This window comes from Perognathus longimembris, chromosome 8 (genome assembly GCF_023159225.1).
Source record: "Perognathus longimembris pacificus isolate PPM17 chromosome 8, ASM2315922v1, whole genome shotgun sequence".
In the NCBI taxonomy this organism is placed as follows: domain Eukaryota; kingdom Metazoa; phylum Chordata; class Mammalia; order Rodentia; family Heteromyidae; genus Perognathus; species Perognathus longimembris.
Genome location: NC_063168.1, coordinates 56,670,763 through 56,684,997, shown reverse-complemented (window position 1 = coordinate 56,684,997; position 14,235 = coordinate 56,670,763). Strand labels below are relative to the sequence as shown.

The window sequence follows — 14,235 nt, the reverse complement described above, 5'->3', positions numbered from 1 at the left end:
TTTGGTGGTTAATTGGAGATCAGAATCTCACAGACTTTCCTTTCCCGTTCAGGCTGGCATTGAACTTCTATGACTGATCTCAGCCTCCTGAGTAGCTGCTGTTACAGGCATGAGTCCCACAGCGCCTGGCAGGATCTCATACTTCCTGCCCCACCAGCCACGGCTTCTAATCTCCTTCAGACAGCCAAGCTGAGTCCTCACATGGGTTTTATATATACCCAAGTGGTCTTGTTCATTCATTTGGTTTTCTAAGATAAACATTTTTTTCTGCACCTGCCCCTTGAATTCTTTTCCACACACTCTATTCAGTTTTATGTTTTGTGATGGGTGCTCTTCCCCCCACCCCAGTCTTTTCCCCCCTGGAGATGTGAATGTCTCTCAGGACATTGGCAGTTGTACTATAATGTGTTCTCGCAAGGAGGGACTGAAGGCCAGTATCTAACTTGAGCCCTCCTGAGTGGGTGCCAACCCCTCAGTTATACCTTCCCTGTGGAAGGAAGCCTCCCTTCCTGTGGCCAAACTCCCCACAACCAGGTCACCTAGGCACATGGAGAGAAGAGGAGTAGGGAGCTCCTAGGAGTCAGCCAGGCCCCTGAGCCTCTGCTTCATGATCCCCACCCTAGCCAGGTGCTCTGCTCATGTGCCCACATTGCCCCTGGCTTGCTCTGTTCATGCTGGTGACAAGCGGCATACAGAGTTGCATGTCCTGTGAACTTGGGCACCTAGCACCTTCCACCCTGGCTTGCTTTTCCACCATATCAGGAACTAGCCAGCTTCTGTCTCATCAGGGGTGCCCACTGATACTTTTTTCCCATCATTCAGTTTTTTCCATTTTGGGGATTTGGGAGTGAGATAATACTGGGTCTCCCCATGTAGGCCAGGCTGGCCTGGCACTTGCTTTCTTCCTACCTTATTCCCATCGCCTGGCAAGCTTTCTCTTTCAAGCAGTGTGTGGGTTGGGAATCAGGAGAAGGAGCTAGCAACATGTGTTAGTTTATGTGAACAATAAAACTTTTCACATTGGGAAAAACCAGTTCAGTATATATTAAGGGAAAAAAATTAAATTTCTTAGAAATGTATTTAGTCCACAAACATTTGGAAGTGTTTAAGGAAATGGAAAGGCTTAACTTCACTAATAATGAAAGAAACATAGTTCAGAATAATAGCGGTGCATACCTTTTATGAAATAAAATCTCAAAGATTAAAAAAAAAGGAAGGGGCTAGCACGTGGCACAGTGGTCAAACTGGCAAGCGCCATGCCCCATGTCCAACAAAGAAGGCTGAAAGCAGTGATTCATAATGAACTTAATTGTTAGGATAACACCTGCAGTGCTGGTAACACGCAGTACAAAGGTGTGTTTTCATGCACTACTGATGCTCATCATTCGACTTAACCTCCTAGAAAGTTGTTAGCATCTCCAGAGTCTTAAAATGTTTATTATCTTGATTCCAGAATTATAGCCTAGGGAAGTCTTTAGTCTTTAGGCACAGAGAATAAACTTTAGGCACACTGACCTAACATTTATTCTACAGTTACTAACAAACACTTTGGTCTCTGGACCAAGTTGAATTTTTTGTGTGTGTGCTGGTCCTGGGGCTTGAACATGGGACCTGGGTGCTGTCCCTGAGGTTTTTTGCTCAATGGTAGTTCTCTGCCTCTCGAGCCACAGCTCCACTTCTGGTTTTGGGGTGGTTAATTGCAGATAAGAGTCTCACAGACTTCCCTGCCTTGGCTGGCTTCAAACATATGCTCAAATCTCAGCCTCCTGAGTTGCTAGGATTACAGGCGTGAGCCATGGGCACTCAGCTCAGTAATTTAGTTTGGCTCTTTGATACATTTAAAGAGCATATGAAAAATGCACATATAAAAATTCTATAACTGCTAAATGAAAACCGTGGGAAGGGAAGATAAATAAGAGTAATAGAGGTGAATATGGCTTCATTACATTAGAAACATGAAAATGCCATAGTGAAATAAATTAAAGCACAAACTTCAATGACTTTTGATTTATCCACAGTTTTAAATTCATGAAACACAGTATTTTATGAAATTAATGTATACTACTAATAAAGAGGGAAAAGATGAGATAAAATTACTTGCATAGTATATTAGAAAATTTACACATAGCAAAATATTAGAAAGAAATTTAGTCTAATGTTAATAGGCTTATGCTTGGCTGATATACCATTGGGAATTTTATTTTGTTTTTATTTTGTGTTTTAATGTCTTAGAAAAGTTTTTAACTGAAAACCCATAATACAAAAATGTGTCTTCTTGTTTGAGTCAATATTTAGCAAAAAACAAATGATAAAAGTCAGTGGCATACACACACACACACACAAACACACACACACAATCTTCAGATTTCCCATGCTCACATTGTACTTCAGCACCTGGTGGTTCCATTTGTTCTAGATTTAACTGGTCTTGTATACTTGGTGTTCAATAGATGATACACATTTAATATTTTAGGTTTAAAATTCCTTGTTCTTGGGCAGCCATATGCAGAAAACTCAAAGTAGACCCAAGCCTATCACCATGCACCAAGATCAACTCAAAATGGATCAAGGACCTCAACATCAGACCTGAATCCTTGAAACTACTGAAGGATAGAGTAGGAAAGACACTAGAACTTATAGGCACAGGAAGGAACTTCCTGAATAGAGTCCCAGGGGCACAACAAATAGGGGAAAGACTGGACAAATGGGACTACTACAAATTAAAAAGTTTCTGCACAGCTAAGGACATAGCCACCAAAATAGAAAGACAGCCAACGATATGGGAAAGGATATTTACCAGCACAGCAACAAAGGCCTGATATCGGTCATCTACAGAGAACTCAAAAAACTAAGCCCCTCCAAGCCCAATAAACCTGTTAGGAAATGGGCAAAAGAGCTAAAGAGAGACTTCACAAGAGAAGATATAAAAATGGCAAAGAAACATATGAGGAAATGCTCAACATCCCTGCTAGTAAAGGAAATGCAAATAAAAACAACCCTGAGATACCACCTCACCCCAGTTAGAATGGCCTATACTCTGAACTCAGGAAACAATAAATGCTGGAGGGGCTGTGGGGAAAGAGGAACCCTTCTCCATTGTTGGTGGGAGTGCAAATTAGTACAACCACTTTGGAGAATAGTATGGAGGTTTCTCAAAAAGCTCAATATAGACCTACCCTATGACCCAGCCATACCACTCCTAGGCATCTATCCTAAACAGCAAAATCCAAGATATCAAAAAGGCATTTGTACTTCCATGTTTATCGCGGCACAATTCACAATAGCCAAAATATGGAAACAACCCAGATGCCCCTCCACAGACGAATGGATCCAAAAAATATGGTACTTATACACAATGGAATACTACATAGCAATTAGGAATGGTGAAATACTGTTATTCGCAGGGAAATGGTCAGAACTTGAACAAATAATGTTGAGTGAGACAAGCCTAGAACACAGAAAACAAAGGGGCATGATCTCCCTGATATATGACTGTTAACAAAGGGAGACGGAGAGACAGTAGAGACCAAGTCTGTGAATACTGTATATGTTCTTGATACATTGTATATTGCATATATGTCAACCTGACCTAGACAAGGGATAGAAAAACAGGTCGTAAGATATCACAAGAAATGTACACACTGCCCTACTATGTAACTGCACCCTCTTTGCACAACACCTTGTAAAAAAATTTATGTCCAATTAATAAAAAAATAAAATAAAATAAAATAAAATTCCTTGTTCTTATTTCAGATGAACAACCTGTACCTGTTGTTCCTATCTTCCTAAGAATTATTCTTCCTCCATAATCTTAACCTTCAATTTCCTACTCTTCAGCCACTTTATTCAATATTAAAAAATGGCTGGTTTTTGTTTTACTGATGGCTTAAATAATTATGACAGCATAGTTATAATAGTGGATTAAGGGCTTTACTTATTTTAAATTTGTTTTCATTTCTCATGAGACAAAGGAGTAGAATGCTGATATATTTGCAGAATGCCCCAGGGGAATGGCACTCAATGATTTAGTTAAGCAAGGAAATTTTGTTATAACATTCTTTTTTTTAAACTATGAATGTCTAGTTAGGCAAAAGTAAGTATGTGTTACAATTTATTGCTTTTGTAGTCAATCTGGATAGCCAGAAATGATCATGAAAATGGTGCTGTTAGCCAGTAAATTACAAAATTACTCTAATGGCTTTAAAAATAACTATGTTACCACTCAAACCACTCTGTAAAATTGCATATTAACTCCATTTGATTATATATTTAAATATTTTTTCTTCAGTTCATGGAGTTTTTTTAATTGCATAAAATAATTTTTGAATTAGCTCTACTGAAAGACAGTGTCCATGCAGAAATGTATACAGATACTACACATGCATTTTCATGAAGAGAATACATCAGAACACCTTGTTCACCATGTACACCATGTGTACATCAGAACACCTTGTTCCTTTGTCACCACGACACCTTCACACCCAGGGGCACCCTGTTATGAAACATAATTTTCAAGTAAAGAGGAAATAAATGGCTATTTGTAGATGCCATCTTTTTTCCTTTATGTTTTATTAAAAACAACATAGGTATGTGGTTTTTCTAAGCTAAACAATAATGAAAAGCTAATTATAAAATATAGTGAATTCCTCTCGACTCCTCAAGATCCTTCTCTCCAGAGTGAAGAAACCATTTTTGCAACTTGTACACTTTGAAATTTGTATTAGTAGGTATATACTACTGGTGTTTTTAAACCAGAATTAGGCATTGCCTGTTGGCTTATCATAATGAGAACTTAACTCTCTTATTCTAGCACTTTTATTCCTTCTCTTATCTTCTTAGTATGTTTAAAGATTTCTTTACAGGAATAGTTTCTATTAGCATTATGATATTCAAATTCAGTATTATAGGATGCTATGATTAGGGGAAGGGTGTGTGTGTGTGTGTGTGTGTGTGTGTGTGTGTGTGTGTGTATGACAGTCTCACTTTGTAACCCAGGCTGACCTCAAACTCCTGATCCTCCTGCCTCAGCCTGCAGAGTACTGGAATTCCAGATGTGTGCTGTCATGCCCAGATTTATTTTTGTTTTTCACTCTTCATTTTTTAAAAATTTATTTATTAATTGAAAAAAAATTTTTTTTTGCCAGTCCTGGGGCTTGGACTCAGGGCCTGAGCACTGTCCCTGGCTTCTTTTTGCTCAAGGCTAGCACTCTGCCACTTGAGCCACAGCGCCACTTCTGGCCATTTTCTGTATATGTGGTGCTGGGGAATCGAACCCAGGGCCTCATGTATATGAGGCAGGCACTCTTGCCACTAGGCCATATCCCCAGCCCCTATTTAAAATTTTTTGACAAGGTGTTGTGCAAAAGGGGTACAGTTACATATAATAGGGCAGTGTGTACATTTCTTGTGATATCTTGCACCCTGTTTTTCTTTCCCTTCCCTAGATCAGGTAGACTTATATACATTACACAGTGTACCAAAACATATACAGTAGCCACGCGGCCTACGCCAAAGGAAATTCACCTAGGACTTTAAATGTAATGTCAACAATAGAGTTTGCTTATCCTTGTCTTATATGAACATACTTACATAGCTTTTGAGCTATTGTGATCCACTGAAAGGTCTATTTTTGGCCTTTATATGTTGAGTAGTTGTTTTTACCCTTCATTTTTTATGATGCTAATAATTGTCTTGTTTTTCACATGTTTCTCTTTTTTGTAACCTCCTTGTTTAAAGTCATGGTCCCTCCTGTCGTCCTTGTTCTGCCCAAGGTCCTGGGTACAGTTATTAGGCCTTGTGATTGCCAAATGCAGCAGAATTTACTCATTCTGATCTTTTCTAGATAGAATCTTCATGTGAATTTCTCCTTTCTTGGTTTCTGTGACATCACTTTCCTCCACATTTCTGGCCACTCCCTTTTAACCTCAAGAGTAGATTGTGTTTGTTGCCTCCTTTCAAATGTGTTCCCTAAGATTCCTCAGCCTTCTTCTTACCCAACATGGTCTCTGGGTGACAGCTTCCATGGCCATGAATCACTTTTGTGGTATTTTTTTCTTAATAAAGAATTCTTCTAAGTTCCAAATCTAGCTTTTTAATTGGCCCTCAAACATGCAGATGGAGATTATTGCTCTACTCACCTCTACTTCTTTTTATTATTATTATTTAATATTTTGCCAATCCTGGGGCTTGAACTCAGGGCCTGGGTACTGTCCCTGAGCTGCTTTTGCTCAAGGCTAGCACTCTAGCCTTGTGGTGCTGAGGAATCGAACCCAGGGCTTCACGCATGCTAAGCAAGCACTCTACCACTAAGCCACAGTCTCAGCCTCACCTCTACTTCTTGTAGCATCTGTGTATGAATTGATGGAGGACATTCTGTACCTGTCCTTCCACCAGTGCCCTCTGTCCTTGGCTCTCCCAGCATAGACTCCTCTCCCTACAGTGCCCTTCAACTATTCCCCCAGCATGTGCGTGCAAGCGCGCATGTGCACGCACACACACACACACACCTACCAACACCGCTGCCAACAAAAACTTTTTTCCTTCTCAGATGCCTGCAATTGCAGCCTTCCATTTTTGGTGGTAAGAAGACCACAAGCTTTCTCGCTCCCATTGTTTCTCCAGGGAGACTCGAGTGAGGGGATGGCATATCCATCTGTGAGACCCAGGGAGCAGGAAAGTGTTTTACTAATCTAGGGTGCTACATTTACTCGTGTTAGTCACTATTTCAATAGAGCATCCCTTTCAAAGTGTGCTAATCCTCAGAATCCTTACAGAATGATCACCAGAGCAAGTAGCACACATTCCTACTGTTCCTTCTACACAGTTACTTTTAGCTTCACAACCACAAATGAACTTTGTTGTAATAGGAATTTTGCTACTTTTAGATTTAAAACCATAAGTGAGCTTGTTGTAATAAGAATTTTGCTACTTTTAGACATAGAGTTATGTACATGGAATTCTAATGTGAATTTACAGACAGGCAGAGACAATTTACATTATTCAAACAAGGAAGAACAAGCACAAATGAATGCTCTGTTCACTTTAATTACTATGTATAATCAGGTCTGTGAGCCAGACCTTTACATTCCTGAAAGCATTTGTTCTAGCAGAGACTCAATCTTCAACTATGAATCAGAATGGTCTTGTAGCTAAGATGTAGCTCGATAACATACACAAGGCCCTGAGTTCTATCTCCAATAATTCCCCCCCCCAACACCCTCCATAAGAAAAAAAATGTTCTAGAGGAAAAAGACCTAGAATATTCTAGAAAAGGAATGTGTTACCTTGGTTGCTTTTCTCTCAAAAGAGTATATTCTCTTCAGCCTTTCTTTCAAGGTCAGGTGTTTACTTGGTGCTATGTGCAGGCACTACGTTAGACACTGGTGATACCGGATGTTGCAGTATGTCTCCTGGGACTTTGCTCTTCCATGTTCTGTAGGCTATCAGTGTTAGACTTCACTTGGAATGTGTTAGAAATGTAGAATCCCATTTCTCCAGGATGGGATCCAACACCTCTCTCCTGGAATTTCTGACAAGTTCCCTGGTTCACAGACCATACGAAACAGCAAGGTCATAGAGTGCTATCCCCATTAAAGGAGAGGAACGTGGAAGGGAGCACTTGTTTTGCCTTCTTGATCTGCCTTGAGGTACACAGATGTGTCTTACCATAACAGTATAACCTCTTCCTTTTTTTTTTTTTTTTTTTTTTTTGGCCAGTCCTGGTCCTTGGACTCAGGGCCTGAGAACTGTCCCTGGCTTCTTCCCGCTCAAGGCTAGCACTCTGCCACTTGAGCCACAGCGCCGCTTCTGGCCGTTTTCTGTATATGTGGTGCTGGGGAATCGAACCTAGGGCCTCGTGTATATGAGGCAGGCACCCTTGCCACTAGGCTATATCCCCAGCCCATAACCTCTTCCTTTAATACGCTTTTGATTTATTGTAATCCACATTTGGAGCAGCTAGAATAGAATGTGAGGGCAAGTTACACAATTGGTTACTAAATGGCAAGCCTACCTGGGATCATGGAAAGGAAAAGAGAGACTTTGCATAAGCAGTTTGTCATTTAATAATTAAGAAGAGCTGGGACTTCTTTAAGCAGAGTTAGAATGTTGCCACAGCAGTGCAGGTGGAAGTTCCCAAAGACTAGGGAAGGTGGGGCTATAAAGAATGTCAAGTGGAATCAAATGTGGCAAAAATGGGAGAAGAGTGTGGAGGTTGATGCTCTGGGAACCAAGCAGGTGGGTTCATCTAGAGACTGCAGGCGGGAGAGGGATGTGAGATCCCTGTTCCACTCTCAGGTGAGTTAGGTATACAGTGTAGTCAGGGTTGGCCCACTAGGTGTTTAGGTAACTGTCCTGTGCTACAGGCAGAAGAAGCTACAGAGAAACTATGAGAGTAAGTGCAGTTGAAGTTACTGGTGTGGGTAGGTTGGGGCCTCAGATGTGTGAAAAGAGATCTGGAGACAGGACTCAAGTCAGTGCACCGTGCTAGACAGTGGCTCTGGGCAGCTTGACATTTGTTCTGTTTTTAAAACTTACAACAGTGCTCTCCAGACAGAGGTCATTCATGCCATTATCGGTGATGATGAGACTGGAATGCTACTTGGTTTCCTAGCTTACCACATTGATCTGTACATTTTCAAGGTCCTTAAAATTCTGGTCAGAGCAGTGGTTGATGGAATGACTGATCGAAGTGGAGATGTTGCCACTGGCCTCAAAGGAAAGCTGCAGGAGTTACTTGGCAGAGTAACTTCAAGAGTGACCAACGATGGAGAAATCTGGAGGCTGTATGCCCAGGTATATGGAAACGGACAGAGCGAAAAGCCTGAGGAGAATGAGAAGGTGAGGCCACCTCCCAGCCTCCTGCGCCATTGTCTTTGGCTTAGCTCCTATGCAGGAGAACCTCTTTTTTTATTTTATTTTTTTAATAAAAGGAGGAGAAGGTTACTACTGTGAAAGGTAGAATTAATGTGCTCAATTTAAATTTTTAGTTTTGGTTCAGAGTCTTTAACATAAGCACTTGGAGTTGTGGGCAGGTTAAGACTGGTAACATTCATCTTTTTGCTTTTCATGGGGCTCTGTGATTTAGTTCTTTGCTGTTTCCTACCAAGGGTCTTGTCCTTACTGGATCTGCAGCCACCAGCTGGCTCTTGTTGTTTTATTGCACCCCACATCTGCAGGCTCATAGCTAAAGACCAAGGAAGACTAGGTACAAGGACAGAAAGTGTTTAGATCTGAGGCAAAGGGGAAAGCAAAAGGCCTAGATAAGGCGAGTGAAGCAGAACTTTCAAAGTCTAAACATGTAATGCTTTACAAAGGTTGCCCTGCCCCTTTGTCGGAAGGGCAATAGAAACACAAGCTATATTCCACTTGTACCATTCGCTTCTTATCTTCAGACCTAAAGGAGCTCCCAGAGTTTCCAAGGTTGGAACAATTGTTTTGTGCTTCTTTTCAAAACATCCCCAACAAATCAAATATACTCCTTGCGTGGGTTTGAAATTCGCCACGGTGCAGCTAATCTATGGGATTCTGAGCCCTTCTTTCCTCCCTCAGCTCTACTGTTGGCTTCTGCCATGGCTTTGTCAGCCTGGAGAACACACATCACATGCACGCGCACACAGCTCCTACCTTCTGTCCTGTGTCTCCTGAATTATGTAATCACTACACATAGGGAACTAAGGTTCAGTGATCTATAGCTTCTCCAAGAATCCCCAAGTCATGTGGAAGAGTGTTTTAAACACACCTACTAGCAATTCCGTAGTTTTCATCAACACATAATTTCTCCAATAACTCTTATATCTTAAGAGATATAAATGTGGCTACAAATGTTGAGGAAATCTGAATACTTCTTATAGATTTCCAAGCCTGGCCTTTCTATTTTTCTGGGCATAGGGAAGTGTCTTGTAATTGCTATTACTAGGTATGCATGCTTCTTTGGTGAGAGTCATAGAGACTGTGCTATGTACCACAGGTGCTGGTTTTTCAAGTTGGAATTACTTTCATATGATTTCCAGGCAGCACAGTTTGAACTGTGAATTGCGCTTACTATTCTGAATGTTGTTCTTTTCCTTTTCTTAGGCATTCCAATATCTCTCGAAGGCCTACAAGTGTGACACACAGTCCAGTTGTTGGGATAAAGATATTATGTCATTTAAGGAAGTTGTTCAAAGAGCCTTAGGACTTGCACATGGTAATCTGATATCCATGACATATTTTATTACATTTGTTACTAATACAATAGAGTGACAGTCAAAAAATAAAGCTTCGTTTACTTTAAATTTCTGGGTTCCTCCATTATGTTGAAATGGTTGCATTTAATTCAGAAAAGATTTTTATTCCAATTAGAGCAATAATATAATTGGACCAATAAGAAGAAACCAGATAATGACTTAAATATTGTTTGAATAAGAGGAATTAGAAACCTTTTACAGATATGAAATACAAGTATAAAAACATTCCATTTTACACAGTCTATGTTGGAAATAGACTATTAAGGAAATTCTAACTTTTTCTAGACTCATATTCTTCCTTGGTCATGGGCTGAGGATATAGCCTTGCATTTAATCCCTAGTACTGAAAAAATTGGAAAAATATGTAAAATTTTTGAGTACATAGTATGTCCAAAGAGCTATGATGTATGTAAAAGAAATGTATAATGTAAATGGGATACCTGTGGCTCATGCCTTTGGAGGCTGAGATCTTAGGATCACAGTTCAGAGATAACCCAGGCAGATAAATGCAAGAGACTATTATCTTCAGTTCCAGCAAAAAGCTGGAAGTGGAGATACATCTTCAGCCTTGAGCAGAAAAAGCTAAGTGAGAGTGCAGGCCTTGAGTTCAAGCCCCAATACTGGCACAAGAAGAAAGAAAGGAAGAAAGAAGGAAGGGAGGAAGGAAGGAAGGAAAGCGAGAAAGAGAAAGAAGGATGGAAAGAGAGAAAAATGAAGAAAAGGAAAAGAAAGGAATAAACTGGAAATTTGGAGAGAATAATTTGAAGGGAAAACGATTTGCTTATTGAATAAATACAGTCCAGGGAAAGTATGCTTGTAATTATTGGCCCTAACTATGAGAATGCTGGTGTGTTACTTCGAGGAAGCCGTTCTTCATTGCCGTTGAAATCATTTCAACGCTTAGCACAATTTTAAAAAAATTAGTTTATTGTTGTTTTAGAGGTGATATACAGCGGGGTTAGCTTTGTACATCAAGTATTGAGAAGATTTCTTTTCGCATAGTGTTATCTGTTCCCTCCCTCCTATCCCCTCCTCCCTCGCCCCCTCCACGAGTTGCCTAGTTCACTTTCGTGAATGACCAGTGTAGCCAGTGCACTCCACTGACTGAGCACAGTTTTACGCCATTTCTTCTAAAGTAGCGGATCCAAGCCTTATGATAAGGACTTCAAACCAAAAGGGAAAAAGTGAAGAATGTGGGTAAAGTTTAGCTTGCCTATAAAGAAGTCATAGAACATTTAGACAATTTCAAAATGGATGTGGTAGCCAAGAATTCTACTTTAAGGCTATAGGCTTCTTTGACCTAGAGCTTATCAATGTCCAGTTTCCTGGACCACCTAGTGTTAGCAGATTAGGTAGAAGAGCTGACCTTTGTGTGGCTGCAGTTCCCTGTAGGAAGCTGGAGGGAACGGCTGGGGCCCTGGAAAGATGTCTTGGGGTTGGCTGGGGTTTTTGGGGCTTCGGCTGCCCGTATGGTCAGGGCCTCTGAGGAGATCAGTCCTTTGTAGATATATTTAGAGAAAGCCGGAGTTAGGTATATTAAGTATGTAATTAGGAGGGTGGATTTGTGTTGGAGAATTCATCTTATATCTAGCTTGCCCTATTCTAAACATTCTTTGAGTCTCTGGCTCTGTATAGTCAAAGAAACCAAGATATTTTCTCTGATCAAGTGCTGGGATTAAACCTGCCAACTATAAATATGCAGGTGAGAGAAATAATTCCAGGAACAATCTTGCCTTTGCATCTTGGTCTTAAACTGCTGTTGGCACTGTGTTGGCTTTATTGTTTCAGGGCTGTACTTTACCAAAAATAAGTGTCTGTTCTTTGAAGGTCTCCTTGGACTGTAACTGATTAATATGTTGGTGCTCCTGCATATTTAGATGGATGTTTAGCTTTACTTGCTAACCTTGTCTTTATTGCATTTGGACACCATCTGTCAAATAATAAACGGAATTTGTTATTCTGTTCTCCTTTCTGTCCTCCCCAGCTCTGTTCCTCCACTCCTCAATTCTGAAAAGGAAGTTGAACATTCCAAAGTCCTTGTCCCTTGCAGAGTTGCTGGTGTAACAGTCCTTGTGTACCTCAGCAAGCGCTCACACAGAAGTCCCGACTGTAACAGTGCAGCCGCAGTGTGCTTTATTCCCATGTCTGGAGCATGCTTCCTTACAGCCTCTTACAGTGAGAAAGAGTGGGCGAGAGCTCCTTTGTTCTCCGCCATCCTGGAACTTTAAAAATAATAGTTAGGTCTTTTTAACTGCTGTTTGCAGAAAGGAAGCACGGCTGGCTTGGATTTTCTATTAATTTGAAACAGCGGGCTGCTTCCCACTCCCTCTTCCTCTTCCTTTCCCTCTCCCTCTCCACTTCTCCCTCCCTCCTCTCTCCCCTTCCTTCCTCTCTTGTGGGGCTTGAACTCAGGACTTAGTTGCTACCGCTGGAACCACACTTCAGGCCTTTTTTTTTTTTGGTAGTTAATTGGAGGAAAAAGTCGTAGGGACTTTCCTGGCAAGGCTGGCTTTGAGTCATGATCCTAGAAGATTGCAGTATCCCTAGAGTAGCTAGAAACTAGTATCTAGAGTAGCTAGAATTAATAATAGGCATGAGCACCTGGGCCCAGCTTATTGCTGTCTTTAATGCCTTTTGGAAATGGGATGTGAGTAGATGTTTGTCTTTTTGCTCTAGACTTGTTTTCCTCAGAATGAAAATAAATGGTTAAAGAAAGAAAATGGCTGTTACTGATAGAAGCTTGTAGGTATTAGGCAGCTGTGGTAGTTACAACTTCCCTTGGGAAAAGCAACAAATGTGGTACCAAACGTGGTACTCCTCAGCATCAAGCTCAGCGTCCACTGAGCCCTCCGCCATGGGCTTACCAGTGCCTGTTAAAGTGTTTCCCTCCAGCCTCCAGCTGAAAACTGCAGAGGTCTGTTGTTCACAATAGGAACATCAAACCTAGTTTATTACTGCTCATGGAAGATACTATTATGATTAACAACAACCCTATTTGATTTGGCACCACCAGCTTCTATCAGTTGATCAGAATTAACAATAAAGAAATGAGTTTAGGGCTGGGAATGTGGCCAAGCATACATGAAGCCCTGGGTTCGATTCCTCAGTACCACATAAGCAGAAAAAACCAGAAGTGGCGCTGTGGCTCAGGTGGTAGAGTGCTAGCTTTGACAAAAGAAGCTTAGAGACAGTGCTCGGCCCTGAGTTCAAGCCCCAGGATTGGCAAAAGGAAAAAGAAAGTAATGAGTCTATTTTCCATCTGTGGTGTGTGATCTAGGATACGAAGTTGACTTTAATCCTTGCCCCCTTTAATAATTTTAAAACTAGGATATGGTTATTAGTCTATTTCAATTTAGAGAGCATAATTTCAGGGAATAAAAACAAGAACAGATCAGTGGAGCAGAAATCTTTGTTCTTATGAAGCCCAACAGAGCCCCTTCCTAATTATACATTTTTAAGCTTATGAGCCCCTTCCTAATTGCACATTTTTAAGGAGGTGAGTTCCCTGGAAGGCTGGAGGCAGTGTGGTCTGGGGTGCTCCCTGCCTACCTACCACCAGGACCTCCACAGACCTTCCTACCCCCTGCTGATGCCAGGTGTGGCTCAGGAGATTGCTGTGATCAAGAAGGATGAAGACACAGTGGGCCTTGAGCTCTGCAGGTCTGGACACCACCTCCTTGCCTGGGGCACTGTGGGGAGCCCCACCAGGGCCGCGGTGCCCAGCCGCATCGGTGCTTCTCCTGCGTGGGTGGGGTCTTGTTTCCAGGAAGAGTGTCTGTCTCCTTAATTTCATTAGTGGCACGTGTATATGTTGGATCTCTTACTGGTGATCTATGTCATCACACCTCACTTATTTACCTCAAATTCTCCCCAGTACTTAATCTGTCTCATAAAGAGGATAAAAGTGAGACTGGGGATGTATCTCAGTTGGACGAGGTCTTTCCCACCATGCACAAGACCCTGGGCTCAATCCCCAACATCACATACCAAAGAAAGAAAGGGATAAAAG

The 14,235-nt window shown here is 41.3% G+C and overlaps 1 protein-coding gene across 2 annotated transcripts in view; it reads left to right on the top strand.

Annotated features, from left to right (window-relative positions):
- Positions 1-14,235, top strand: part of Ttc27 (tetratricopeptide repeat domain 27) — a 116,616-nt gene that overhangs the window by 97,386 nt on the left and 4,995 nt on the right. For both annotated transcript variants that reach the window (XM_048353166.1, XM_048353165.1), the window contains exons 17-18: positions 8,641-8,838; positions 10,075-10,186. In XM_048353166.1, coding sequence (XP_048209123.1) covers positions 8,641-8,838; positions 10,075-10,186 — 310 coding nt within the window. The remainder of the gene's footprint in view (positions 1-8,640; positions 8,839-10,074; positions 10,187-14,235) is intronic.